A 26,564-nucleotide genomic window follows, 5' to 3' on the forward strand; every position below is an offset into this window, starting at 1 on the left:
ATAAGGGGAGTCCCTCTCCCAACCTGGGAAGGAGGAAATGGGGCCCCAAAGACAGATGGCTCCTACCTCTTTCTCCAGCGCCTCCCTCGTGTCTCCATGGCCCCCCTTGCTCTGGTTCAGCAGCGCAGTCAGAGGAAGGCGCTTAGACTCCTTCAGGGGCAGCCGTTCCAGCTCCAGCCATTTCTTCTCAATCTCTTCACTCAGCCGACTGCGCTGGTCCTCTGACAGGGCGGGCCCCAGCAGCTCCTGCTCACATGCTTTCCAGCAGAGGGCCCCTGCTGGGCCGTCGCCCTGCAGGACCCCTGTGTCAGGAGCCTCAAACCACTTCCGCCTCTCCTCAGAGCGGAGGGCTAGGTCCCGTTCCAGGTCCTCGTGCTTGGTGACTCGGTCAGAGATCCCCCTCAAACTGCCTCTCGTCCGCTGCGGGGACCCCTGATTCAAGGGGGACAGCTCCACGTAGTCAAAGGTGTGGCGCGGCCCGTCCACCTTCCGGTTACTGCCCTTGGAAATAACCTCTGACCCCAAGCCCGGCCACTGCTCCTCTGACCTTAGGGAGCCTTTCTGGGGGACACAGCTGCGGAAGGAGTTTTCCTTATTGCAATCAGATAGCCTGAAAATCAGAGCACGAAGGCATGAGAGAGAGACGCGGCCGCTGGGAGTCACGCAGGCAGGCATTGTGCAAACAGCCCACGCATACTCCCGCCAATGCACCACAAGCCTAGCCTGCAACCACACCCCTTGCTATTCCAGTCCTAGGAACCTCCAGAGCACAGCCAGCCTGTCACGCCAAACATCCCAGTGGCTTTGCAATGGGAACAGACTTCCTGTAGGGTGGGGAGAACCAGGCCCAGCTCCAGGGATACACATTTTGATCTGAGCTTGAGCTCTCATCTCTAGAACAGAGCCCACCAGCCGTGCGCTCTAGTGCCACTCCTTGCCCTAGTGGGACTCTGCCCTGCTCCCCTTTTGCATGCAAAGAGAAAGGCAAATCCAGTCTTGGTGTTGTCGGTTTCTTTCAGACTCTCTTGTGCGGACATGCACTTGGTCTGGCAACTGGTGGCGAGATGATTGGAGGAAAAGAGTGGGACACTGCAAAGCAGCCAGCCATCACCGCTGGACTCTTCAAAGGATCCTGGGAGACGTTCTCTGCCCTTGGGTCACCCAGCAGGACCCTGAGTACAAAGCCCCAGAGAGCTTCCTCCCACACTCACCCACTGACACGGTAAGACTAGATACCCCCGTGATACCCTCACGAGTATCACTGCTACAAGCAAGCATGACTGGCAAAGCATCTTCTCCCATGCGAAGGTGGGAGGGGAGGATGAGGAGACTTCTCCCGTCCCAGAAAGGATTGCCTGCTTGTGGCCAAGGTGCTGATACAAAGTGATCCAAGCCATGGGTGGGATGCGGGGGGGGACAACACACATTCCCAGACATACGTACTTTGTGACATCCGGTGCACTGACCGGGCGCACGTTCTTCCTCAGAGCCTCAATCCAGTTTCGCCGGATCCCCGAGGTCATTGCTGACAGGGTGAAGGTGGCGTCCTTCGTCTGAAAAGGGAGACGCCAAAGGGAGCTCAGTCCACAATGTGCAGTGATACCCTCCCCGCTGCCACAGCGCAGGATAGCAGGCTACAGCCTGGGATTGAGGCAACACCCCACTCGCTCTCCAGACTGCAGGGCACACCTTCGATAGAGCAGAGTCGGAGGAGAGCCACCAGCAGGGTCTTAACAGTCCCTCTCTGTTCTCCTGTCACATCAACGAGACAGGCCCTCAAAAGGCATAAGCGGAGGTTAATTCAATCACTTGGGCACTGCTAGACAGGTGCCAGTTAACAGGTCAGCTTCCAAGACATCCTCCTCCCCTATGAAAGAACCCTCGACTCCTCTGTCTCTGTTAAAGTCGTGTGTCCCCATCTGCGCTCCTGGGGCGCTGGGGAGATGGGTCCCCTGGGTGGAGTACAACGTAAGAACAGCCATACTGGGTCAGACCCAAGGTCCATCTAGCCCAGTATCCTGTCTACCGACTGTGACCAATGCCAGGTGCCCCAGAGGGAATGAACAGAACAGGAAATCATTGAGTGATCCATCCTATTGCCCATTCCCAGCTTCTGGCAAACAGAGGCTAGGGACATAATCTGCCCATCCTGGCTAATAGCCATTGATGGACCTAACCTCCATGAATTTATCTAGTTCTTTTTTTAACCCTGTTATAGTCTTGGCCTTCACAACATCCTCTGGCACAGGTTGACTGTGCGTTGTGTGAAGAAATACTGCCTTTTGTTTTGTTTGTTCTCGCTATTGGGGTTTGCTCTCTCTTGTCTAAGACAGATTTTACATGCAAGGTGAAAAAACCTTTGGGGTTCGCCTGTCAGCAAAACAGTGAGCCTATGCCTAGACTCCCTCCCCCTCCTCGCCCAGGAGATACCATTCTGTCTGCTCCTGGCCATCCCTACAGAACACTGGGCCAAGTCAGCTGTTCGGCTAAGTTCCCTTGTAGTCATTTCATCACCAGGGAAGGTCAGCTGGACCTCCCAGCATGGCTACATCCACCTCCACCCTGCAATATATCCCCCTCCTGCACCGATGTAGTGCCTTCTAATCCCAAGCATCCTACATCACTTCAGAACCAAGCCCCCTCACCCCCCGCCACAGCTCAATTCCTCTGCACAGAAATGAATGACTAGTATTGCAGCATCTCCTAGAGGCCCTGGCCCCATTGTGCCCGGTGCTGTACAGAGAACAAGATAGATTGTAAGATCTTCAGGGCAGGGACTAAGTACATTATGAGACACAACAGTGGGATCAAACAGATAGATACGGGGATGGGGGAGAATACAAGGTAACAGAGGATTACAATCAGTGGAATAAGCAGCTGGTGTGCTGTGACATCCATCACAATAGAGGCAAGCTGATACTATTGGTAGCAGGTGTACAGCGCACGCCAACAATACCCAGCAGTTCTTCAGGACAGAAAGGGAATGAATAAGAATTCCATCTCCATACAGTTTCAGTGGGATAGCTGAAGGAGGCAAAAATCTAGTCATCCAAGTTGGAATTAGCCTAGGTCTCTTGGATTAACACTCTGCTCTTGCCAGAATTGCCATGGGATCAGGGCCCACGAGCACTCAGGGTCCTGGCTGGCCAGCTCACCTGAAAAGGACACACACAGTAGTAGCACTGCAGCTCCTTGCATCCTCCTGGAGGACGGCGTTCGTTAGAGAGGGGTGAGCATTAGCCGCTTCCTGCGGACCCGGGTATCCTTGGAGGTCTCCCATACAAGAATTGACCAGCCCTGACTCTGCTTAGCTCGCAAGCTCCAACAGGAGCCCAGCACAAGTTTGCATGGCAGCAGGTACTCACGTGTATCTGGAAGCCATAGTTGCGTTGCACGGCATATTCCGTCACTTCTGTGCAGGAGCGCAGGTCAATCTCACCATCCAGCTCATCAGCCTGAAACAAACCCCAGACCACCAGTGAGTCCCCGAGCAAACTTCATGCCATCTCCCCAACGCCACCTGTATCCCAGTTGGAAGCATGAGATTCTCTGCACTTCACATTCAGTCTATGCCCACTCAGAGCATCTGTCCCATCCTTGCTGGAGCTGAGGTCCCACATTCTAGTCATTCATTTTCTTGATGCCTTTTCAGACCCAGGCACTGGAGTGGTTGCAGCTAAGCTATATAATAAGCCCTGCCACCTTTGCAGTCCCCTTCCTGGAGGGGAGCGTGCTTTGCTCCTGGTGGAGGGGCACAAGGCAGCTCCAGGATCCCACCACCACCCCACCCCAAGCAAAGAACAGAGGTCAAAGTGCACTCCCCAGGCTTACCTCCTCAGCGTTGGAGTCCCTGTAATATCTCAGGCTCGAGTCCGTCAGCACAAACCAGTGTTTCTTCCACTGCGGACAGAACAGTGAAGGGGAGGGGATGGGAAGGAACAGGAGAGAGAGGGGGAAATGAACAGACTAGATTACCGAGGAAACGTGTTGGAACAGGGAAGGGTATTCTGCTTACTGACCCTCTTGCCCAGAGGGCAGCTTCCAAGTCCGACTGTCTCCTTCCTCCTCCGAAGATATCTCCCTCCACCCTCTTTCTATCAATCGGCTGGGACTGGGGCAGTGAGAGGAGTCTGATGGAAGTGTGTGATGGCGACTGGACCGCACACAGCAAATTAGGCACCTGAGCCAGGGAACCTCCTTGTCAGAGTTCAACCGCAATGGGGACAGTCTAAATCAGCAGCTCACCTCCACCTTCCCAAGCAAGGGACACAGCCACAATGTAGAAGGCAAGCCTCTGTGTACACAGGATTGGGGAGGAGAGAGACCTCTGGGTGTCATGCACCCACCATCCATCTTACCTCTCCCGGCTCATCCAGTATGGACATCCATCCCTTCTTGAAATTGAGGAGATCCGGCTGGAGAGAGACGGACAGAGCAGGGGGTTAACAACTGGGCTGGGACTGAGACTCGGCAGAGTTTGGTGGTCAGGAACGACACGGATTCCACAACTCCAGGTCTAGCAGTGACTGGAAATGGAGCCCCATGGTACAATGTGAGCAAGCAAGGACAGTCCAGCATCCCGCCCTCCAAACCCACATGGATTTAGGACCAAGTAGCAGAAGGGATGGGTCCTCACACAGGGACAGGAAGAAGCCTGGGAAGGAGGGGTTGAAGAAGTAAAGCTAGGTACGCACCAGGGAAGTTTCCACATGTTGCTTTGCAGACATTTATTCAGAGATTTGGGGGGGAGGGGGAGGCGGGGGAGAACAAAAAAAAGTTTGCACGGCCCCTGAATCAGCTCAATTTTGAAAGGAGTTTGGTCACAAAACTAGTGAAACCCATTCCAAATCTAGCACTCCCCCAGAGCCTGGGGCCATGCTTTGACACCAACACCAATCACTTAATTAAGACAGGAACAGCTCGACATTATCAACCCTCATCCTGGCTGTGCAGGAGGTAAATATCACTTCAGAGCAGATGGGGAAAACACGCAATGTTACACGACTTGTCCAAGGCCTGCCCAAGGCCACAGGGCAAGTCAGAGCCAGTACTAGAATCCAGGAACAAAACTTCTCTCTCTTAAATTCAGGAGTTTGTTTCTGTGCCACAGAACACCCCCGACTGCTCCCCCAGCCTCCCCACCGCATGCAGCCATGTGTGGATACTATTCCAGATCACCGACAGTCATGGGGGAGGTGCCGCCACCCCCTCCAAACCTCACCCTGCTGCTGCAGCGCAACCAGTTCTTCCTCCCATTTCAGGGCTGGAACTGGGAACAGCTGATGCAGGGCAACTACTCTTCCTTGCTTTACCAAGCCAGGTGGGCCAAACCCATCCCTCCTTGAACACCATGGACTTCAGGGGAGCTATATCAGGGATGAATTTGGCTCAGCAGCTGTGTTCTCCAGGCCAGTATCCCTTACCACCTCCCCCCCCCACACACACACGCTCCCCCTGCCCCATTCAAGTGCCAGCAACTAAACTTGGTCAGTCAGCGGTGGCGAGAGGGCAAAGAGGAAATATTAGAGTCGTACCTGAGAGTCATCTGTACCAGGTCTGCCAGCCTGGGGTAGGCTGCTGAGTGTCCCTAACTGCCACATCCTCCACCCAGGAAGGGGCTGGTGGGGGGAGCAGCTCCACCACTGCGTGGGTACTTAGTACTCCAAGAGCTTCCAATTAATTCAGGAAACATCCACCTGGTGCCAGCTGGCCGCATAAGCCCAGATCTCTTGCGGCCCAACTGGGTGAAGCTTTCTCCTGTTTCATCTCGCAGGGCTGAGCTCTTGGGTTACACCCAAGGTTACAGCAGACAGCAGCAAAGTGTCGGCCTGCCCCTAACCCAACCAGCCTATTGGTAGGGGGCAGGGGGGCGGGCCACCTGCGATTACAGCTGCAGGCCCATCCTATCCCTATCGCTGTCTCCCTGGGCTGGGAGTGTCCAATTGCAGAGACAGACTATGCCACACGGAAGCAGAGACACATGGAAACTGAAGCCAGGTGACCCAGGCTTCCACTCTTCACGTCCAGCACCAAGGCTGCATGGTGGGCAGAGGCTGCTCAAGACAACATGCCAGCATAGGGAGTAGGGGAGTATGCTGCCCGCTCCCTCCTACCACCAGCATGCACCCTGCGCACATTAACAACTCCTTAACCTGGGCACCAGGTTTGTACAATGTGGGTGAAGCCCCCCAATAGGTAAGGGGCAGAGCCCTTATACTTGGGGATCTGTGGGGTGAAGCTCCCCCCCGTAAAGGAAACATTTGAAAATAAGGATACAAGGGAAAATCTGGTCCATATGGACTGGATCAAACTATGATGCTAAACCTGGCTACAGACAGCTCTGGCTTGGGCGGGCGGGCACGTGACCTCCCCCTGTCATCATCTGGTATAAAGGTGCATGGGACCTAAGTGACTCCTTTTCAACAGCACCCACATTTCAAAGGGGATGCCCCATGCAGACAGGAGTGACTCTGACATCCCCCTCAGGTCAGTTCCCCTTTCATTGTGACAGAGTGGCAAATACAGCAGCTTGTTCCTCCATAAACAGGCTTCCCAGGAAGAACCCCCCTCCCCCCAAGATCCCCCACCCCAAGGAGCCAGCAGCCCTGCCTAGGCCCACATTAGGGATCTGTCCCCCCAAGAGCGCTATTTGCTGGGACTCACAGCATAGGACTGCATCTGCCCCCCCCTCCCCCTGATGGACTCTAGACCCCCCTCCCCATCCTGAGCAAACCCCTCGGTGTGAGATAAGGGCACCCAAGGGTACATGGGGAGCTGCAACAGGCCAAAAAGGGATCCCTGACATGAGGCTGGAGAGGGGGCCCCACACAATAGATGGGTGGAACAATGGAAGGGATAATACAGGGGAACTGGAGTCAGGACCTGAGGTGGGGATGGGGGCTAGGACCAGGGGCAGACCAGGACACAATGGTGGACAAAAGGGATGGGGGGGCTACAGGGGGCAGGGAGAAGATCATGGGACAGGTGGGGTGGGAAGACAAGACACAGGGGCAGGATGCTTGAAGAGGGAGCCAACAGAATGGGGGGGAAAAGGACTCCAGGCACAGTTAGGTTTGGGGGAGCGGAGGCGGCACAGTACAGTGGAGCAGGATGACTGGGGAAGGAGACAGATCCTGGGGGTTAGGGGCACAGGCACCAAAAGGAGTGCAAATGTATGTGTATGTATTGCTCCCCCCCACCCTCTCAAAGGCCCTGCCTCCCCCCACCCTCCCTACTGGTGAGCCAGAGACCCTCAGGGGACAGACCCATTGGTCCCTGTAGCAGCCAGCAGGTTGAGGGCTCAGCTGGCAGAACGCTATAGAGCAGGACCTTGGAGCCGGTCAGTCGGGCCATGGCACGCTCTCTCCCAGCCAGGTTTTTGAGAGAGATGGGGTAGGTGCAGGTAGACAATGGTCCTTTTGCCCTCTCCCCCCCACCCCTCCCCATCTCTGGTTGGGGGCAAATGAAGTGGGAGATAGAGTGGGGGCAAGACCCCAGATGGGCTAAGACACAGGGGGAAGTGGGGGGGATGGAGAGGAGTGGGCATAGGACTCGGGAGGCAGAGAGGAGCAGGAAGATTAGGGCATGGGGCAGATGGGAGGGCATGCCACTTACCTGGTTGCAACCCACCCAGACAGCCCCTCATCCTTAGGCTCATCCAGAGAAAGCTCACCAGGGGCCCGACCAGGTGGCAGACTCCCGCCAGGCAGCAGCTGCCCCCACCTAGACAGGCCTTCCAGCCACATAGCTCATGCTGACGTCTGGGTGAGTGTTAATGCACACAGGGAGCACAGTTCGTTAATTCCCTTTGATCTAGGGCCCTGAAATGGCCCTAGATCAAAGGGCATTAAGAAACTGTTAAGGTGCAGAGGGGTCCACCCGGACAGTTAGCCAGCACCGGGGCAGGTTATTGTGGGAGAGGTCATATCCTAGGTTGCCAGGAATCTGCCGTGCTAGGCAGCTGCTGGCTTGCCTTCACCTAGAGCGGCCTCTGAGGGTGGGGGACAAGGAGGGAGACACGCACCCTTCCCCCAATCTTACTATCCTGTTGATGTTATCCACCACCACAGTCACGCCAGGCTTCCCCCAACACTCTTCACATTATGTGGTTGCATCTATGCAGCAGCTGCTCCCCCTTCCAATCCAGCGCCCCCACAGCTAGCTGTGAACTGGGGGCGCGGCAGGGAGGGAAATGGAACATAAAACCAACATGCTGCCAAACACATGTGCATCGCAAACAATACACTCCCACATATTAAACCAAGGTACCCTAAGGTCACCGAGCAAAGCCAGCCCAGTTGCTAGCCAATCCCACCCCTTGTCCCCAGATGCCGTATGGCATCATTCTCTATTCCACCAGATGTCCACACTACAGCTTCCCAGAACTTCATGGTGAGTAATAGATATCCCAATAAGCAGCACGGACTTAGAAATAACAACTGGCCAGTCAAGCCTAATTTTTGTAATGCGTAAAAAAAAAAAAAAAAAAAATCTAAATGAACACAGGGACACAGTACGTGTCAAACTTGGATTTTAGTAATGCATTTGATTCAGACTCTTTACAAAATCTTAACCGATGAACCAGTTCCAATGGCCTTGGATAAATATCATGGTCAGGTAGATTAAAACCCCAAGTATGATCCTAAAAAAGGGGGAAGGATAAAACAGCAGTATACTGAGCAAGAGGGCAGATGTCTAGTGAGGTGGCCACAAGGATCAGTGCAAAGTCTCATCTTATTTGTGATTTACACTACCAGAGCATTAATCATCAAGTTAACTGATATTAGCAGAGGACATTACATTGGGAGGAGCTGCAAACCCCAGAAGGGACACAGCAATGCCAGAGGACTTCAACAACATATTAGCACCATTGGACCAGATTCTGACACCTACTCCAGCCCCCATGTCCGGTATAGGGACCATAAAGGAGGCTTCAGGAAGAATTCCCCCAACACAGGAACAACGTAAGGGCAGCATATGTGGCCTTGTATTGCTTCCCTTGCAGCCGCATGTGTGGGGGTGCACCCGGGTTAGGAGGGGTCTTCCTGACTGTGGCACTTTCTTTATAGCTATTCGGGGTTGCAGAGCAGCCTACAGGAAGCTGTGGGGAAGTTGCCATAAGTTTTAGGACAGCCCTGGGGCTGTTGTAGCTTACGCTGGGGCTGGTATTTCAAGAGGTGCAAGAGATGGCTTAAAGCCACCTTTGCCCCCTCTCCCCCACAAGCTGCACCTTCTGTCCCAGGAAGCACAGCATGGAATCTAGCCAATGGGCAACATACTAAAAAGGAGATTCCATTTGGAACAGCATGGGATAATGTGTCTGGGGAAAAATATTCTGAAACACAAATTCAGCAGGAGGGAGAAGCGAGAAAGCAGAGATGTTGAGGGGCCTTGGGGTGACAGCAGACAACGAACTAGAGACTTTGCAATCGGATATGGCAGCAAAACAGAAAAAAACAGCCATCCTTAAATGCTACTTTAGGCTGCATGTCCAGAGGCCTTGGGCAAGGACTACTTAGCTTTGGTGTGGCCCCACCCAGAGCATTTCATTCACTTCTGTACACCACACCTCTAGAAAGAGATTGGCAAGTTGGAAGGGCTCTAGAGAAGAAGTGCTCAAGGGGCTGGAGTGACTGGTTTACAATAAGAGCAGAATATGCTTAGCCTGGCTAAGTGATGACTGTGGGGGACATGATAACAGTCTGCAAATATTTGAAGAATGTAAACACCAAAGAAGGAAAGGAATTAGGGTGGTACCAGGGGGTATAGCTAGAAATAAGGAATTAAGCAAAAGGGAACATTCAGAAGACACTTCCATACAGTTAGGTCTATTAGGCTATGGAGTAGCCTATGGGAGGGGGGCGGGAGATGGAGGAGGCCCCATCCCTTTTAAACTTTTAAAACCAGACTGGCTAGAACCCTATGGAACTGTCCCCCAGGGGACAATCCTACTCTGGCTGCAGGAAGAGAGACTGTGTGATCTGATGGGTCTTTTCCAGTTCTACCTTCTGGGGACCAGCACCACCTCCTGCATTTTCCCAGATGTTCCCCAGGGCCACTGGTCAGAACCAGCTCCATTTTCTCTACCATGCACAGTGACTTTTGAAACATTTCAGCTCCAGGGAGACACCCTTCCCCCTCATCTTGTTAATACAGGTCTGTCTCATCTTACGCTGGGGTTCCCGTTCCGCGGTTAGCGCTAAAGCGAAAACCACGTATAGCCAAAACCCCATTGAGTTCAATGGCGGGCGAAATGGCCCGCACTACAGGAATAGTATTAAAATTGTTCTTTTTCTCTTTTTTGTTGTTTTTTTTGTTTTTGCCGACTGAGTAAAGTTGAAATCGCGCATGTTAAATGCGCGTAAGATGCGACAGACCTATATAATGGTATTCACGTGACAGAGGACTCAGGACAGAAGGGAAGGAAAGCTGCCCCATGATCTGTTTGGTGAAAGCAGAGTTACTCCCTCCGCTGGATCAAGGGCCCACACAGCTCCCAATTTCATTCATGCTGTGAAAACAAGTGGATGTTGTGCTTTGCCTATCCCTGTGAGAACTGCCTCCAGGAGCAAGGATGCACAGCCCAGCCTGCCACCTCCATTATTCTGCTGTGTGCAGCAACCTTCCCTCCAGGGCCTAGGAATGCTGGTCCCCTTCCTGTACCACCCTCAGCAGATAGAGCCAACCACTGCCTCTTCCCCTAAACCACATCCTCTTTTACAGTGTGTGCTGGAGGCAGCAACACAGCAGGGTTCAGTGCAAGGGCCTCTCGCTTCTAAATAAAGGCCAAGTTCAAATCCTGAACAAGGTCATTAGCGATGTAAGTTTGGTATCCTAGTTTCTGTTTGTGTGTTTCACACATCTACCCTCCCGAGGACTAAAATATCCGAGGTGGGGATCAACACGCAGAGGTGCTGCAGCTGAGGACTGAGATGAAGTGGGTGGGGAAAGCTGCCTGGGTTGAATTAGCAGGGGGTGCTTGGATCAGCAAATCTGGACAGAACCGGGGTGTGGGGGGGCGGAATGGAGCTTTAGGCAGTGCATTTGTTAAGTCTTGGGTATCTAATTGGCGGGAACCCAGCTCTGCTAGAGATAACAGCCATTCCACCACAGTCACAGGCACTGCTTGGCTGTTTCCCAAGACGGACCTGCTCTCCCCAAATCAGGGAAAACACAGACAAGTGAGGAGAAGGAGGGAGGAGTTAGTGATGGGGGAAGATTCACTCTATTGCTTGGGGGGAGGGGGGAGAGATACAACACGACATCTCACCAGGGAGCTCCACTCCTACACCCAGGCTGCGCAAAGTTCCCATTCCATGAGCCCGCCTCTGCCTGACCCCATGTGGGGGAGGAGGAAAAGGACGGGGTGTCACCAGGAAGGACAGGAAAAGCTGCAGGATGTTGTGATGCTGTAAGGAAGCGTAGGCTGATAGCTCCTGACAGTGCCCAGGGTCATCGCATCCCAGCCTCCCTTGATGCCTCCCCATCCAGTTCCAGCAGGACTCCATCCAGCCCGGCCACCAGCCCACTCCCTCGCACACCATGGGTCCCCCACCAGGCTGCAGCCCACGACCCAGACTGACAATCTCTACTCCCCACTCTCAGAGACCATGCTGTCTCTCCCTTCTCAAGCTGGGGAGGAGGAGAAAAAAAGAAAAAAAAAGAAAAAACCTCACTGCCCTGTTCACTCACTCACACCTTCTCCCCTCCTTGCCCTGTGTGCGCACAGCCAATGCCCTCAGACACTTGCCTCGGAGCAGACCCTCCTCTGTTACCAGTCTGAGAGCTCTGCCCCTTCCACAGTCTACTGTCCCACCACTGACATGCCATCGCCTGCTGGCACTTGCTGCCCCAGAGATAGCATCATGCCTACAACTCCCTCTGCACATACCTCCTCTATCCCCCACCCCAAAGCTGACCTGCCCCTCACAGATGCAGTCATGCCACCCCAAGAGCCCAACCCGCCCCAGGGCCCTAGCAAACAGCTGCTGCTTGACTTAACTTCCTGTAAATAATAAAAGGCAACTGAAACCACAAGACCTGTGCAGTGCAAGTGGTGGTGGGAAGACCAGCCTAGGGGGAGGGTCCATGCAAGCAGCCCAGAGGCCAGTGACTGCAGCAATGGGCGCCTTCCAAACGCGTAAGCCAGGACCCAGAACAGCCAGAGGGTGGGTGCCCCACCCCCGGATCGGGCTCCCCCGAGCAGGAGAGCGCTCGGCTCACGACCGGGCGAGCCGCACACCCAGCGCGGCAGACGGCGGCCCGCAGCTGCAGGACACCGGCTCACACATACACCGAGCAGCCCCGCCCGCGCCAGGAGAGAGGCCCCAGGGCGGCTCGTCCCCAGCGCCCCGGCCGGGTTCAGCTCCCGACTAACTTCCCCCGCGCGCCGGGCCGGGCCGGGCCGGAGCGGAGACTCACTGTCATGGTGCCGGCTGCGGGGAGAGCCCAGCCCGTGCAGGGGCCCGGCCTCAGCGCTCCCGCGGCGCCAGCCCCGCCATCGGCGCCTTCCCTCCGCTCGCTCCCAGCCGCCCAGAAACTTTTCCGCCCCCTCCCCCTTTGCTTTTTTTTTTTTTTTTTTTTAAACTTCCTGGGAGGGTCCCCCCGGCCAATGGGAGACCGCGGAGCCGGGACATGCACGCGGCCGGAGGGGTCGGTAGCCAATGGGGGAGCCAGGCGGAGCTGGCCAGCCAATCAGGAAGGGCGCAGGGTTAAGGGGGGCGAGGGAGAGCCTAAGGGATCAGCAGCACAGATGCAACAGAAGTGTTAAACCAGGTGACCCCTGCCAGGAAGAGCTGCAAGGGAAAGGGGGTGCCCGCTGCAGGCAGGCAAGCAAACCAGCCAGGACTTCTGCCCCCACCCCACGTTCACACTCAGCTCCTAGCTGAGGGCACTGCCCATGGCGGAGCTCCTCTCTCAAAAGTTGCGCACCCACAGAGAGCATCATCCACTTGGTAGCACCTGGGATCTTCTTACTGTTGCTTCCTGTCCTTCAGCAGGACTGTCAGACAGGAAAGAGCAGGAGCAGGAAAATGCCCTCTTGCCTTTAGCCTCACAGAAATGTGAGCAGAAGAGCAGCCTTACAACTCTCTACGGAGATTTCATGAGATCGCTGTAGCCCCTGACTGAATGAACTGTAATTCCCAGAAGACCAGATTTGCCTCTTACCTTCTTTGCTTCTGAAATATGCACCTGAACCCATTTAATATCATTCATTTAGAAACATCTTCCCTGTAACTGACTGGCAGAACAAGGGGAATAAAGTCAGAGAATGTGCTCCGATGTAACCACAGCATGGCTGAAGCTGGCAAGCTGAATACAAACCCTGGATGAGCCCTCCCCATCTCTGCCCACCTTCAGTGTCCCCCATCCTCTCCTAGGGCAGAGCTGCCTTACACACACTATCCCTTCTCCCTCTGTGCCATCCCCATCATCTACCATTACACTGGCTGACCTTTTGCCCTCTGCACCTGGTTCCATGAACCTCAGATACTGGGAAATTGGAACATGGTTACAGATATCTGAGAAAGGGTCATATGCCCAGCAGAGCCTCTGACTAGGCCACAGCTCTGGATAATGCCTATAGACAGACAAGGTGGGTGAGGTAATATCTTTTATCGGACCAACTTCTGTTGGTGAGAGAGGCAAACTTTCGAGCCACATCTGAAGAAGAGCTCTCTCGAAAGCTTGTCTCTCTCACCAGCAGAAGTTGGTCCAATAAAAGATATTACCTCATCCACCTGGTCTCTCTCTTATCCTGGGATAGACACGGCTACAACTACACGATATTGCCTATGACCATTTGCAACCAGACTGCGGGTTTTTAAGGGACTGGTCATAAGACATAAGAACGGCCATACTGGGTCAGACCAAAGGTCCATCCAGCCCAGTACCCTGTCTGCCAACAGTGGCCAATGCCAGGTGCCCCAGAGGGAGTGAACCTAACAGGTAATGATCAAGTGATCTCTCTCCTGCCATCCATCTCCACTCTCTGACAAACAGAGGCTAGGGACACCATTCCTTACCCATCATGGCTAATAGCCATTAATGGACTTAACCTCCATGAATTTATCTAGTTCTCTTTTAAACGCTGTTATAGTCCTAGCCTTCACAACCTCCTCAGGCAAGGAGTTCCACAGGTTGACTGTGCGCTGTGTGAAGAAGAACTTCCTTTTATTTGTTTTAAACCTGCTGCCCATTAATTTCATTGGGTGGCCCCTAGTTCTTATATTATGGGAACAAGTAAATAACTTTTCCTTATTCACTTTCTCCACGCTACTCATGATTTTATATACCTCTACTATATTCCCCCCTTAGTCTCCTCTTTTCCAAGCTGAAAAGTCCTAGCCTTTTTAATCTCTTCTCATATGGGACCCATTCCAAACCCCTAATCATTTTAGTTGCCCTTTTTTGAACTTTTTCTAGTGCCAGTATATCTTTTTTGAGATGGGGAGACCACATATGTACACAGTATTCAAGATGTGGGCGTACCATGGATTTATATAAGGGCAATAAGATATTCTCTGTCTAATTCTCTTATCCCTTTTTTAATGATTCCTAACATCCTGTTTGCTTTTTTGACTGCCGCCACACACTGCGTGGATGTCTTCAGAGAATTATCCACGATGACTCCAAGAGCTCTTTCCTGATTAGTTGTAGCTAAATTAACCCCCATCATATTTTATGTATAGTTGGGGTTATTTTTTCCAATGTGCATTACTTTACATTTATCCACATTAAATTTCATTTGCCATTTTGGTGCCCAATCACTTAGTTTTGTGAGAATTGAAGAGGTATATGTTGGGGCCAGGGGGGATTGTAAAAAGGAAGGGTGGTTCTGTGGTTAAAGCAAGCATTGGACTGAGCCTCAGGAGGTCTGAGTCAAATTCCTCTCTCTATCACAGGCTTCCTACTGGACTTTCTGCAGGTCATTCAATCTCTCTTTACCACAACTGCCCCATCTGTAAAATGGAGCTAATAACCTTTCCCCAGCTCACAGAGGTGTTGTGAGGCTAAATGCATTAATGTGGGTGCAGCACCCAGATACTATGGTGACAGAGGTCCATCGAAATGGATAGAGATAGGTTAAACCCTGTATTTAAGTACTTCAATACACCTCTACCCCAATATAACGCAACCCGATATAACACGAATTCGGATATAACGCGGTAAAGCAGCGCTCTGGGGGGGGCTGGGGGGCTGTGCACTCCAGCGGATCAAAGCAAGTTCAATATAATGTGGTTTCACCTATAACGCGGTAAGATTTTTTGGCTCCCGAGGACAGCGTTATATCGGGGTAGAGGTGTACTATGGTGACAGGTACTATAGAAAACACTTAGAGATGTAAAAAGAACAGGAGTACTTGTGGCACCTTAGAGACTAACAAATTTATTTGAGCATAAGCTTTTGTAGGCTACAGCCCACTTCATCGGATGCATGCAGTGGAAAATACAGTAGGAAGGGGGGTGTGTGTGTGTCCCATTTCCATTTTCATTACCACTACAAACAGTTCTTTTTCTCTCCTGCTAATAATAGCTCACCTTAACTGATCACTCTCCTTATAGTGTGTATGGTAACACTCATTGTTTCATGTTCTGTGTGTGTGTGTATATATATATTCCTACTGTATTTTCCACTGCATGCATCCGATGAAGTGGGCTGTAGCCCACGAAAGCTTATACTCAAATAAATTTGTTAGTCTCTAAATAGAGTACGTCTTCACTACCCGCAGGATCGGCGGGTAGTAATTGATCCCCGAATGCGCTCCCCGTCGACTCCGGAACTCCACCAGAGCAAGAGGCGGTAGCGGAGTCGACGGGGGAGCCGCGGCCATCGATCCTGCGCTGTGAGGACGCGAGGTAAATCGAACTAAGATATGTCAACTTCAGCTACGCTATTCTCGTAGCTGAAGTTGCGTATCTTAAGATCGATCCCACCCCTAGTGTAGACCAGCCCTAAGGTGCCACAAGTACTCCTGTTCTTTTTGTGGATACAGACTAACAGAGCTGCTACTCTGAAACTTAGAGATGTGTGACCCTTGTGGCCCTCCACTTCCTTCTTTCTGTGTTCACCAACCTGGCCAAGAGAGGAGGGCACTAAGAAAGAACAAATGCCAAGGAAGAAAGGGCACCTTCCCTCAGGGCCCAGTCTGCTTTCAGCTGCACAAGTGAGGAAAGTAAGCAATAGGAGCTCCAGGAAGGGGAGGAGAGAGTGCTGGGCCTCCCATCAAGTGACAGCCTGGTACTCAAGAGTATCAGCATTTTAATAGCCCCTGTGGGGGAGGTGAAGGGCAGGATGGGGGTAGGGAGGAGGAAAGAGCTGAACCCTTGCTGCTGTTTAGCTAGAGCCAGTTCTCCCATATGGCCAGGGCCGCAGGACACCGCAGCATTGAGAAGATGCCCTCTACAAAGGAGGGAAAAACAAGCCAGAAGCAAATTCAGTGTCGTTAGCAGAAATAATATAAACTTCAGAAGAGGGACACACACAACTCCCCAGTACAGGGTGGCTGATTCAGAGATGGGGGGTGGGATACAGAGCCTTTCAACTCTAGGTCAAGAGTTTCATGGCTCAGGGGACTGGGAATGGCACGTGGGTCTAGGGTGACCAGACAGCAAGTGTGAAAAATCGGGACAAGGAGTGGGGGGTAATAGGAGCCAATATAAGAAAAAGACCCAAAAATCAGAACTGTCCCTATAAAATCAGGACATCTGGTCATCCTACGTGGGTCACCCATTCAAATGGGTGGACATGGAGTGCAAGGCATTCCTGTCTGATGCTTCATGGGAAATGAGTTGATAAGTCACACTCCAGAGCGAATGGATGCCCACATCCCCCAACAAATGTACCCTCATGATCCTCCTCCATTGGCCCCCTCCTTGACATTCTCAGCGGAAGTGCGAATGGGCCATGGAGACAACTCCCCTCTCTTGGGAGGAGATCTTTCCAGGGGAGGGCTCAGGCACACTGAGGGGGAGGGAGGCAGGGAAGAGAGCACTACTGGTGTCTACACAGCACATGACCTGGGTTCAATACAAGATTCAGGCTCCAGAATGATCAGATAGGCTGGTACCTTTCATCAGCATCAAATTGACTTGAGAGATCATCTAAATCACAAGAGCACTGGTACAATCACTCACTTTTGATTCTATTTGTAAAATAAGCCTTTCCCCTTATCCATATGCAATAGTCAACTACACCTTATCATAGGATATGAAAGAAAGAGAGAGGCTGGGCTGAGCTCAGCACTAGGAGCCAGAAACTCTTGCATTTTAAACCCAGTTATGCCACTGACTCTCTCTGTGACCTTGGGCACATCACTTTGCCCCCCTGTGCCTCGGTTTCCCCACCTGTGAAATAGGGGAAGTAATGTTTTCCTGCCTAATGGAGGTGTTGGAAGGATTAATTAGTGTGTATAATGTGCTAACGAGGATGGAAAATGTACTGGGAGAGGGGAGATGCAATTGCAGATACATTTACCCACCTCTCACAAAAAACAGCAATTCAGTACCTCACAGCTGCCTTTCAAGCAGAGACTCGACACGGTGTCAGAGAGAGAGAGAGAGAGAGAGAGAGAGGTGCTGCATGCTGAGACAGCACCTGTGTGAGAGGCCAGCTAGCCTTTGTCACAGAGAATGGCCGAGCCAATTTCCTGTCAGCCTGCTCATTCCGGGAGCTTCTGAGAGGTTCCCTCATGCACACGCACATACACCCTGCTCTCCCCCCTCCTCCTGTCCCCACTTCTTCCCCAGTTTCTGGAGTACCTTGTGGTGTTGCCCGTTAGTGTTCAAATAAAGATCCTGGCTTCCCATGGAGCAGGCACTGTTGAGGGGTCGGGTTGTGCCTCGATCTAGCTGGGACTACAGGGAGAGAAATCAGGAGCTAAGCCCTAGGATTCTGCCCTCTCCAATGTTTTCCATAAGCATGTGCCCATCTCCCAACACACTCCTGGGGAAATTCATCCCCACAGTGCTGAGGACAAAGTACTCTTCATTCAAGTCAGTAGGGGACACCAGGGGAAAGGGCAACATGCAGGGGCAGAGCTCTATTTCTGTCCTGGACAGCAGGAGGCATCACAAGGAATGGGACAGAGCTAAACACCAGAGGAGAAGCCAACCTCTGTGCTATTCACTGGGTGGGGCTGCAAGGAATGGGATTCTCTGTGGAAACTGAGGATTGATTGCCAGGGTTTGGATCTGCTGGGGGAGGGGTTCCCATCAGCCACTGGTTCCCTCAGGACTCTCACTCCTCCATAGTTCTACTCACTTGATGCAATAGGGTCTCCTCTTTGCCCCTGTCATTCTCCAATTGCTTCTCTGAGCTTAGGTCTAGGGACTGCTCATGGCTCTTCCAGTCACTCTCTAACCATTGACTTGGACTCACGGGGCTTTTCCAAGTGGTCTCTGGCTGGTGCCCTGAGCTCACTGAGTACAGACATTCTCCTTGGCTTCTCCAGTCCCTTTCCAGCTGTTGCATTGGATTCATGTGGCACAAGCACTCCTCTTGGGTTTTCCAGTTGTCTTCTGATCTTTGAGTTTGACTCCTGGAGCGCAGGGTCTCTGCCTGGCTCCTCCAGTCTCTCTCCAGCTGCCTGGTTGGACTCCTGGAACGCAGGGTCTCTGCCTGGCTCCTCCAGTCTCTCTCCAGCTGCCTGGTTGGACTCCTGGAGCGCAGGGTCTCTGCCTGGCTCCTCCAGTCTCTCTCCAGCTGCCTGGTTGGACTCCTGGAACGCAGGGTCTCTGCCTGGCTCCTCCAGTCCCTCTCTGGCTGCCTAGTTGGACTCCTGGAACGCAGGGTCTCTGCCTGGCTCCTCCAGTCCCTCTCTGGCTTCCCAGATGAACTCCTGGGGCGCAGGGTCTCTGCCTGGCTCCTCCAGTCCCGCTCTGGCTTCCCGGTTGGACTCCTGGAGCGCAGGGTCTCTGCCTGGTTCCTCCAGTCCCTCTCTGGCTTCCCGGATGAACTCCTGGGGCGCAGAGTCTCTGCCTGGCTCCTCCAGTCCCTCTCTGGCTGCCTGGTTGGACTCACGGGGTGCAGTGATTTGCCCCGGCCCTTCTGATCACGCTCTGTGCATTTTCCCGGACTCACAAGGTGGGGTTTCTCCTCTAGGCTCTGTCGCTCACCCGTGCGTTTTCCAGCACTCACAGGGTGCAGGGGCTCTTTTGCATCCTTCCACTTTCTCTCAGTGCTCGTCACTAGACTCACAGGATGGGTCTCCTTTGGGCTTTTCCAGTTGCTCTCTGTGCGCTTCCCAGGACTCAAGGAGCGCAGGTGCCCCCCTCGGCCAGTCCAACTGTTATCTGAGCTCTTCCCAGGGTTTGTGGGGTGCAGGGAATCCCTCTGGCTTTTCCAGTTACTATCTGTGTGTTTTCCAGGATTCGAGGGCTGAGGAGGCACCCTTTCTCTGTCCACGCACTTGTCTGTACTCATGTGGCACACGGAGTCCACTCGACTCCTCCAGTTTCTCTCCGATCTCCGAGCTGGGCTCACAGAGCGCAGGGCCTCTCCTCGGCGTTTGCCGGGCTGCCCCAGCTGCTGTGGCAGCCTCTTGTTCCCCTAGGGATGAGATCAGAGGAAGGATAAAGGAGTGAGTTCTCTAACGAGCTTGTCCACATCCCTCATGCACATTCAGGGAAAGGAGGCAATTAGCACATGGAGACCATTCAGTTCATAGGTTCACCGATTCCAAGGCTAGAAGGAACCACTATAGAATAACCTAGTCTGACCTCCTATATAAACACGGGCCATAGAACTCTCCCAAAGGATTCCTGTATGAACTAGAGAAGATCTTGTAGAAAAACATCCAATCTTGATTTAAAAATTGCCAGTGATGGAGAATCCACCATGGCCCATGGTAAATTGTCCCAGTGGTTAATTACCCTCACTGTTAAAAAAAATTACATGTTATTTCCAGTCTGAATTTGTCTACCTTCAACTTCCAGCTGGATCTTGTTACTGATAGCCTACAAAGGAAGGGGCACTACTGTATGCCAACAGGGCCATTGTATTACAATAGGGGGCAGTAATGCACAGACCTACCTGCAGCACTTAGCTCAGTCCACAGAGGGAATTTTCAAACATCAATATGTCTTATGCTCCAGTAGGGGGCAGTGGCGCACACATGCATCTGCACACACGCAGAGCTGCCTATCCCATGCCTAAAGAAGTGGCCCCTCTCACCCAACCAGTGAAGGAGCAGTGGTCTAATTTTGCAATAGAGGCAGAAGTGGGGCACACACAGAGAAAGGGGGTGGGGAGAGAGAAGGATCTGGGAATTAAGTGGAAAGGGAGGAGTGGAGGTGATGATAAGAGAAGACAGAGTTGTGTGGCACAGAGAGAGAATGGGAAAGGCGATGGGGACAAGACACAGCTTGGGAAGGTGTTTGCTGAAAGGAAGCCAGGGCTGGGCCGTGTCTGCTGCTATCTGGCTAAGGAAGGGGCCGGTGATGAGTCCAGCAACTCACCTCTCTGTACAGGGTGGGGCTGGACTGCCTCCTGCCTAATCGCCCTTCTTTGGTCAGCAGTGGGGTCTTGCCATCCAGCCGGTCCAAGAGGCCGTCCTCCAGGGCCTGGAACGCCTCCAGCGTCTCGGACTTCCTAACAACCACACACAAAGACAATCAGAGGTGCTCTTCTGTCTGGGCTTCAAGAGGCCCCCAGCCCAGAGTCCTCACCAGTCCTAGCCTTCACAGGCCACAGTAGGACAGAGATTGTGATACCATATTTCTGAATTTGAGTTCCCAGCTCCATCAGAGTCTAACATGAACTGCTCTGTCTGTGCTCATGCCCGCCTCCCATCCTGAGCTCTTTTCTACATCAACCATCTCCCCCATGCTCTGCACTCCTCAACAACCTGCATCTCCTCAACCCAATATATTCCCTATCTCCCCAATGATCCCTAGTCATGCTCTCCACTCCCCATCATGGCTCCTTTCCCGCTCATGTTCTGTACCCCAATAATGCTTTCCACATCCCATCTACCCCTTCTATTTCCCACCCCATCCACCATACTGCCCACTCTGTTTTTACTTCCTCTCATGCTTTTTATCCACCATCATCTCTTTTCCCCACCTATACTCTAACACCTTAGACTTGCTCTTCCCTCCATTTCCTCACCCCGCCAGCTATGGGCACTATAACTTTAACACTTCGATCTGGAAGTTCCCAGGAGGCCCCTCACAGAGGGATGGAAGCCCTGCCTACGCTAATCTTTAAACTGAGTTTAAACATGGCTCTCTAACTCAGTGTGTGCACTAATGGGAGGGGCTGTCTTGCAGGCACTCAGCAGAGCAGTGGGTGCACACGTACCTCCAAAAACCAGGCTTTCAATGATACCAACCCTGGGGCACCCAAACCCACCCACACCCGGCTCCATGTCTCACCTGCGCTCGTATCCAAAGATCCGCTCCACCTCTGCCCGGCCCGGGCTCCGAGTGCGGGAGCTGCTGCGTTCCTGTTCAAATGCCTCCCTGTGACTGATCCGCTTGGGCTTGGGCAGATCAGCCAACACCGTGTATTCCTGCCGCACCAAGGAGTGTCGCCCCTCGCCACCGCGCCTCGTGCACCCAGGTAAGTCAGAGTCTAGTGAACTGATGGAGGAAATGAGATGCCTGCCAGTCCTTACTGGGTCACTGTGTGTTGGCAAGGTGCTGGGGCTGGCTCGTGGAGGGGAGGAGACCCAGGTGGGGTCAGATTTCCGGCGTTCCAGAGAGAAATAACTGCTCTCCATCTGATGCTTTGGCCAGCCATCCCCAGCGCTCTGGCTCACAGGACTGGATTCTGGGAGGGAAACAGAAGATTGTGGTTAGGGCAGCTCCAAGAGGCAGATACATCCCCTCCCTCACACAGGAACAGCGTGGCCAGAACCAGCAGTGGTCAGATCCGATACAAAGTGGATATTGGGATGAGAGCCAGAGACAATCCAGAATGACATGGACAAGACCTAGTATCCTGCAGACACTGCGTTCAGAACTGCAGGTGCCAGGCGGGGCTGAGGAGCACCAGGAACCACAAAGACTCCAAAACCAGAACTGCACGGACATTAGGTTGAGAACTGCAGGCGAGGCTGAGAAGCACAAGGACACTGGAGCAAAACTGCACAGACCCTGGGCTCTATTCTTACTGTTTATCACGTTTATTACAGTAGTGCCTAAGGAGCAGCCGAGACTGGACCCCATTCTGCCAGGCATTGTACAGAGTAAGAGACAATCCCTGCCCCAAAGAGGTTACAATCTAAATAGAGCCTTGAACCAGAGACTCCAAGACCAACCCCACATGGAGAACGAGCCACCTATATCCAGAACTATGATCTACGGTGGGAGAAAACCAAACCTGCTTTCCGAGGAGAGATTTCTTTCATGAAGCTCTGGGACTCTGTTCTGCCCCAGGACATGGTCTGACCCCACCTGGGTCTGTCTGACTGCAGGGCTCCAATCTGCACCTCCTTCCTCTGGCCCATGTAGTTCATCGTGTCTTGTTTGTCCGATCCCAAAATGCTGTCCAGCAGCCTGGTCATTTCCCAGTCCTGAGGAATGAAACGGACCACGTCAGTAAAAAGGATGCAGAAAGCTACTGTCCCAGCCTCTTCTGGCAGGAGGTGCTATGGGGAATGATGCAGATGCATGTGATGTGTGGAGCTCACAGCCACTTCAATCCCAGGCTCTTCCAGTAGGAGGCACTGCAGGGAGCAGTACAGACCTGCTAGCTATAGCGAGTGCATCATTACTCCATGGCCAACCTCTATCTTCAGCAAGCATGATAGGGAATGGTGTAGGAATACTAGCTTGGGCGAGCAATGAGTTATTCTTGTCCCAGCCTCAGCCAATAGGGGGTGCTGTGGGGAATGGTCTGAGCACGGGGAATAAATGTGGACTCCCAGCATTAGCTGATGTGCTCTTTAGGGGAGTTTACTTTGTGGGTGTTAAAGGTCCCTTGGGACTGTCCCTATGACATCAACATCTATCCCTCCCCACACCCAATTACCCAGCACTCTGCAGTTCCCCAGAATATCTCAAAACGGGCCTATTTACCCTTTATCTTTGGGGTTCAGCTTGTCTCAGCAGGAGCCCAGGGAAAGTGGTGCTGAGGGGTTAAGGCACAAGGGGAATTAAACAGCCCAATCCAAAAGACAAGATGACCCCATCTCACCCCCGAGAGTGTGAAGCTGATTCCGGTACCGGTGCTGGTGTCGGTGCTGATATCAGTACGGGTGCTGGTTTCTTCATGCTTGCCCTGGGCTCGGCTGCTGAGTTGGGTGTACGCCAAGCTCTCCTGCCAGCTGTGAGGCAGGGAAACACAAACAGCTGGTGGTGACTGTACAGCTGAATATGTTACCGCGGGCAGGCATGGAGAGCTGTGCAAGTGCAGCTCTGCTCAATCGGTCCAGCAGAGATCCAACTCCTCAATCCCCAGAGCAGGGCCAGGCTGGGCAGTGCCAGCGAGGGATCCCCACGTCGCACGCTGCCAGTGGGCCTCAGCCTGGCTCTGGAGAGGCTGAGGAAGAAGGGAGTCCAGTCTCCATGGCCCATTCAGCCCTTGGCCTCTACTGAGTCTGCCAGTGAGGAGCCTGGCTAGTGCCACCGGTGATGGTGGGTTTTCAGACTTTGCCCCATCTGCCCCTTGCACGACGTGCAGGGATCAATGGTAAGACACCTACCTCTCTTCTCCTATCATGGGATGACAGCTACCCTTCCCCTCCCCTTATTTACCTAGCAGGGATCAGTGTCAGGGAAATGCTGATCCTCACGCGGTGCAATACTCACTCCTCAATCCTGTCCTTGAAGCCTGCACAAACATACAGCTCACACTGGGGAGCTAAGATGCACAGGGGGTCCCAAAGTCCACCTGGGTCTGGCCCACTGGTGGCATCACCATGTGGGGCCTCCACAGCATGTTCCTCTGGCACCTGCAGGGAGCAAGGGGAAGTACTGGTGAGTCCACCGTTCAAAAGGGCTAGTGGGGAAGTTGCCTTTCTTATCAATCTCATCCTCCTTCCAGAGGACCTTTCATTCCTAGCCGGGCTCTCAGGGCATCTCCCTAACACCAGCCTGCCTCCGGGAGTGCTGGAGCCCCTCACTGTTCCATGATCTCTCACGTTCAAGCTGTTCTTCTCCTTCCTCAGCAGTCCAGTCAGAGGCCTAGCAAGGCCCGGTTGGATGCTGGAGCCGTTACCTTCCATCTCCTGGGGCTGCAGTCTCCCCAAGACAGAGATGAAGTGAGGGAGAAGAGGGATGGGGCACTGAACCCAAGCGAACACTTGAAGGGCATGGCAGGGGAGAGGGATATCTGGGGTGTCAGGCCAGGGGGAGGAAGGCGGAACCTTCCCAGGGGAGCCCCAAGGCTTAGCTTGATCAGATAAGTGCTCTCTGATACAGGTGTCTCCTGCCAGGCTCACCAGACAAGTAGGAAATGCCAGAGTCTGGCTTTGCTAATGAGATCAGACACTGCCCATCACAGGAGAACCGATGCCCCGACTGGCAGGAGCTGCTCATCGCCTGCATTCCCCTGCCTCTGGAGGATTTTTGCCAAGGCTCCATGTGCCATAGGGCAGGGCAAATGCTTTCCTGGCAAAGGAGGGTGTAGTCCGAAGGGAGGACTGGAGCCAAAGCCCCTCCCTCCCTGGCTCTATAATTGCTCTGGCATTTCCCCAGGGTGCTGGCCTCCCACTTCTCCCCAGCCCAGTTACCTTCCTGGCATAGAAGCAGCGAGGGGGAAGGTTCCTAGCAGCCTGGCTGTCAGCACCGCTTTCCCTCCATTGTGTTGCCCTCGCTGGGATTCGCTCAGAGGAGACTGCTCTGAGCAGATCGCAGGCAAGGCGGCGGTAACGCTAGAAGCCCAGGCCCAGAGAGAGTGGGAGCCTCATTACTATTTCATAATCCTGGGCTGATCACTCCCAGAGAACAATGAACAACACGAAGCCCTCTGTGAACATGAAACCAGCTGGCACCCCATGCTGGGATGCAGCGTCACACTCCCCCACTAGCAGCAGAGTAAGGAGCCGGCAGGTGACACACCTGGCCCACAGTGCATTGCTAAAGTGAGTTTGGCACTGATGAAATGTGTCTGATCAACAGCCCGGGAGACCAAAGTCTTCTATACCTCAGACATGTATTGCAGGGACAGCTGCAGCGTGAGCCTCACTGGCACCAGTTCTCACTAATGCATCTCGCCCTGCCCTGGGGACGAGAGGAGAGTTTGGTCTCCATGGTCTGTTCTGACCTTGGCTTCTCTATTGAGACTATCAGCAAGGGGACCAATCAGGGTCAGTTGTGATGTGGACGCCAGAGGCCATCAGACCTTCAGTCCCTACTAACTTGGGCTGATTCAAGCAGTGACAAGGTGAAAGGCTCAGTATCCTTTCCCCATCCTGCACCAATGGCTTTCCTCAAAAGGAAGATTTTAAACATACGGCAGCACCCCCCACTATTACACACGCATCGCTTTAAGCCTACGACTCCATCCTGCTGTGCATCGGCTCTGCTATTCCAATCCCACCTTTCCCCCATACACATTATTCACCGATGCCTCTCAGTCCTGACCTGCCACACCCCCCTGCTACTCCAGCCCTGAGACTCCCCACGCAGCACTGCCAATGCATCTCAACCCTCACTTCCAGCCCCCTCCAGGTAGTACAGCACTAGTCCCCTCTTTGATCAGGGCTCAGAATTCATCAGAGCACTAGGGAGTAAATAAATGATGGATTCTGTGCATAGAGGAAATTTCAGTCCCCTCTCCCTCCCCCGCAGTGAAATCCAAAAAGCCTCACTGGGCGGCAGTGTTGAGAATTTGCATCTACTCAGCTCAGACAGTCACAGCCCAAAACAATGGAGCCTCTCATGAAATATTCATAGCCCTCCAGGTCACATGAAAAGCTCACCTGGTTGCTGGACTGGTGGTGAGCACCAACTGCCCGAAAACAATTCTGACATCGGCTCTTGGCAAACACATTGGCCTCAAAGTTCTCACAGGGGGCATGCTCTACAAAATCTGACATAGCCCATGCCAGGGGAAAGACGTTTCCTCAGGTGTGCTGCCTTAGGGAGGTAACTGCAAAGAAAAGAAGCAATAAAGGATCAAGAGACAAGACACTTCAATACCTAGGTATTCGGCTCATTTAGAAGGAGGAACTTTATTAACAGCCTGGTGTTCACTGCCCCCAGTAGGGAATGTTTTGATCTTGGGTTCCTTAGAAGGAGAAATACCATCAATATGCCAGTGTTGGCAGCCAGGGAATGTTCTTATCTAGAGCTCTTTTAGGAGGGGAAACTACATCACCATTGCAGCGATTGCTGGCAGAATGGCCTGATTTGAGTCTTCTTTAAAAGGGATGGAATATATTAATACCTTCCAGCAGATGTCCTGATCTGGGGCTCCATTTGCAAGTGCTTTAGGAGCTTTAGAAACCTGCTTAGCCTTTTCCTGAGCTAATCTATTCAGATCGGGTGGGATATTTACTAGCTATAATGCACCAAAAGTGCAATTCCAAAGCTGGTCCTAGAAGCCAGGCTTTACTTCCAAAGACTGCCTGGCTCACCAGGGGCTGGGATACTCGAGCTGCCATATATCGTCCCCTT

At 53.0% G+C, this 26,564-nt stretch overlaps 1 protein-coding gene across 3 annotated transcripts in view; it reads right to left on the reverse strand.

Moving 5' to 3' along the window:
- Positions 1 to 25,984, reverse strand: part of TRIOBP (TRIO and F-actin binding protein) — a 36,838-nt gene extending 10,854 nt beyond the window's left edge. The window contains exons 1-13 of one of the 3 annotated variants that reach the window (XM_054031863.1): positions 25,868 to 25,984; positions 23,754 to 23,896; positions 23,140 to 23,269; positions 22,324 to 22,516; positions 21,375 to 21,771; positions 20,457 to 20,589; positions 18,262 to 19,548; positions 17,760 to 17,855; positions 4,359 to 4,415; positions 3,832 to 3,900; positions 3,366 to 3,455; positions 1,444 to 1,553; positions 67 to 610 (exon numbers count right to left, since the gene is read on the reverse strand). In XM_054031863.1, coding sequence (XP_053887838.1) covers positions 67 to 610; positions 1,444 to 1,553; positions 3,366 to 3,455; positions 3,832 to 3,900; positions 4,359 to 4,415; positions 17,760 to 17,855; positions 18,262 to 19,548; positions 20,457 to 20,589; positions 21,375 to 21,771; positions 22,324 to 22,516; positions 23,140 to 23,269; positions 23,754 to 23,896; positions 25,868 to 25,984 — 3,366 coding nt within the window. Of the gene's footprint in view, positions 1 to 66; positions 611 to 1,443; positions 1,554 to 3,365; positions 3,456 to 3,831; positions 3,901 to 4,358; positions 4,416 to 5,534; positions 5,784 to 12,420; positions 12,538 to 17,759; positions 17,856 to 18,261; positions 19,549 to 20,456; positions 20,590 to 21,374; positions 21,772 to 22,323; positions 22,517 to 23,139; positions 23,270 to 23,753; positions 23,897 to 25,867 lie in introns of those variants that run through there. The other 2 variants (XM_054031855.1, XM_054031846.1) reach the window with 2 other exon arrangements.
- Between the last annotated feature and the right edge of the window lie 580 nt (positions 25,985 to 26,564).

This window comes from Malaclemys terrapin, chromosome 1 (assembly GCF_027887155.1).
Source record: "Malaclemys terrapin pileata isolate rMalTer1 chromosome 1, rMalTer1.hap1, whole genome shotgun sequence".
Taxonomy (NCBI): domain Eukaryota; kingdom Metazoa; phylum Chordata; order Testudines; family Emydidae; genus Malaclemys; species Malaclemys terrapin.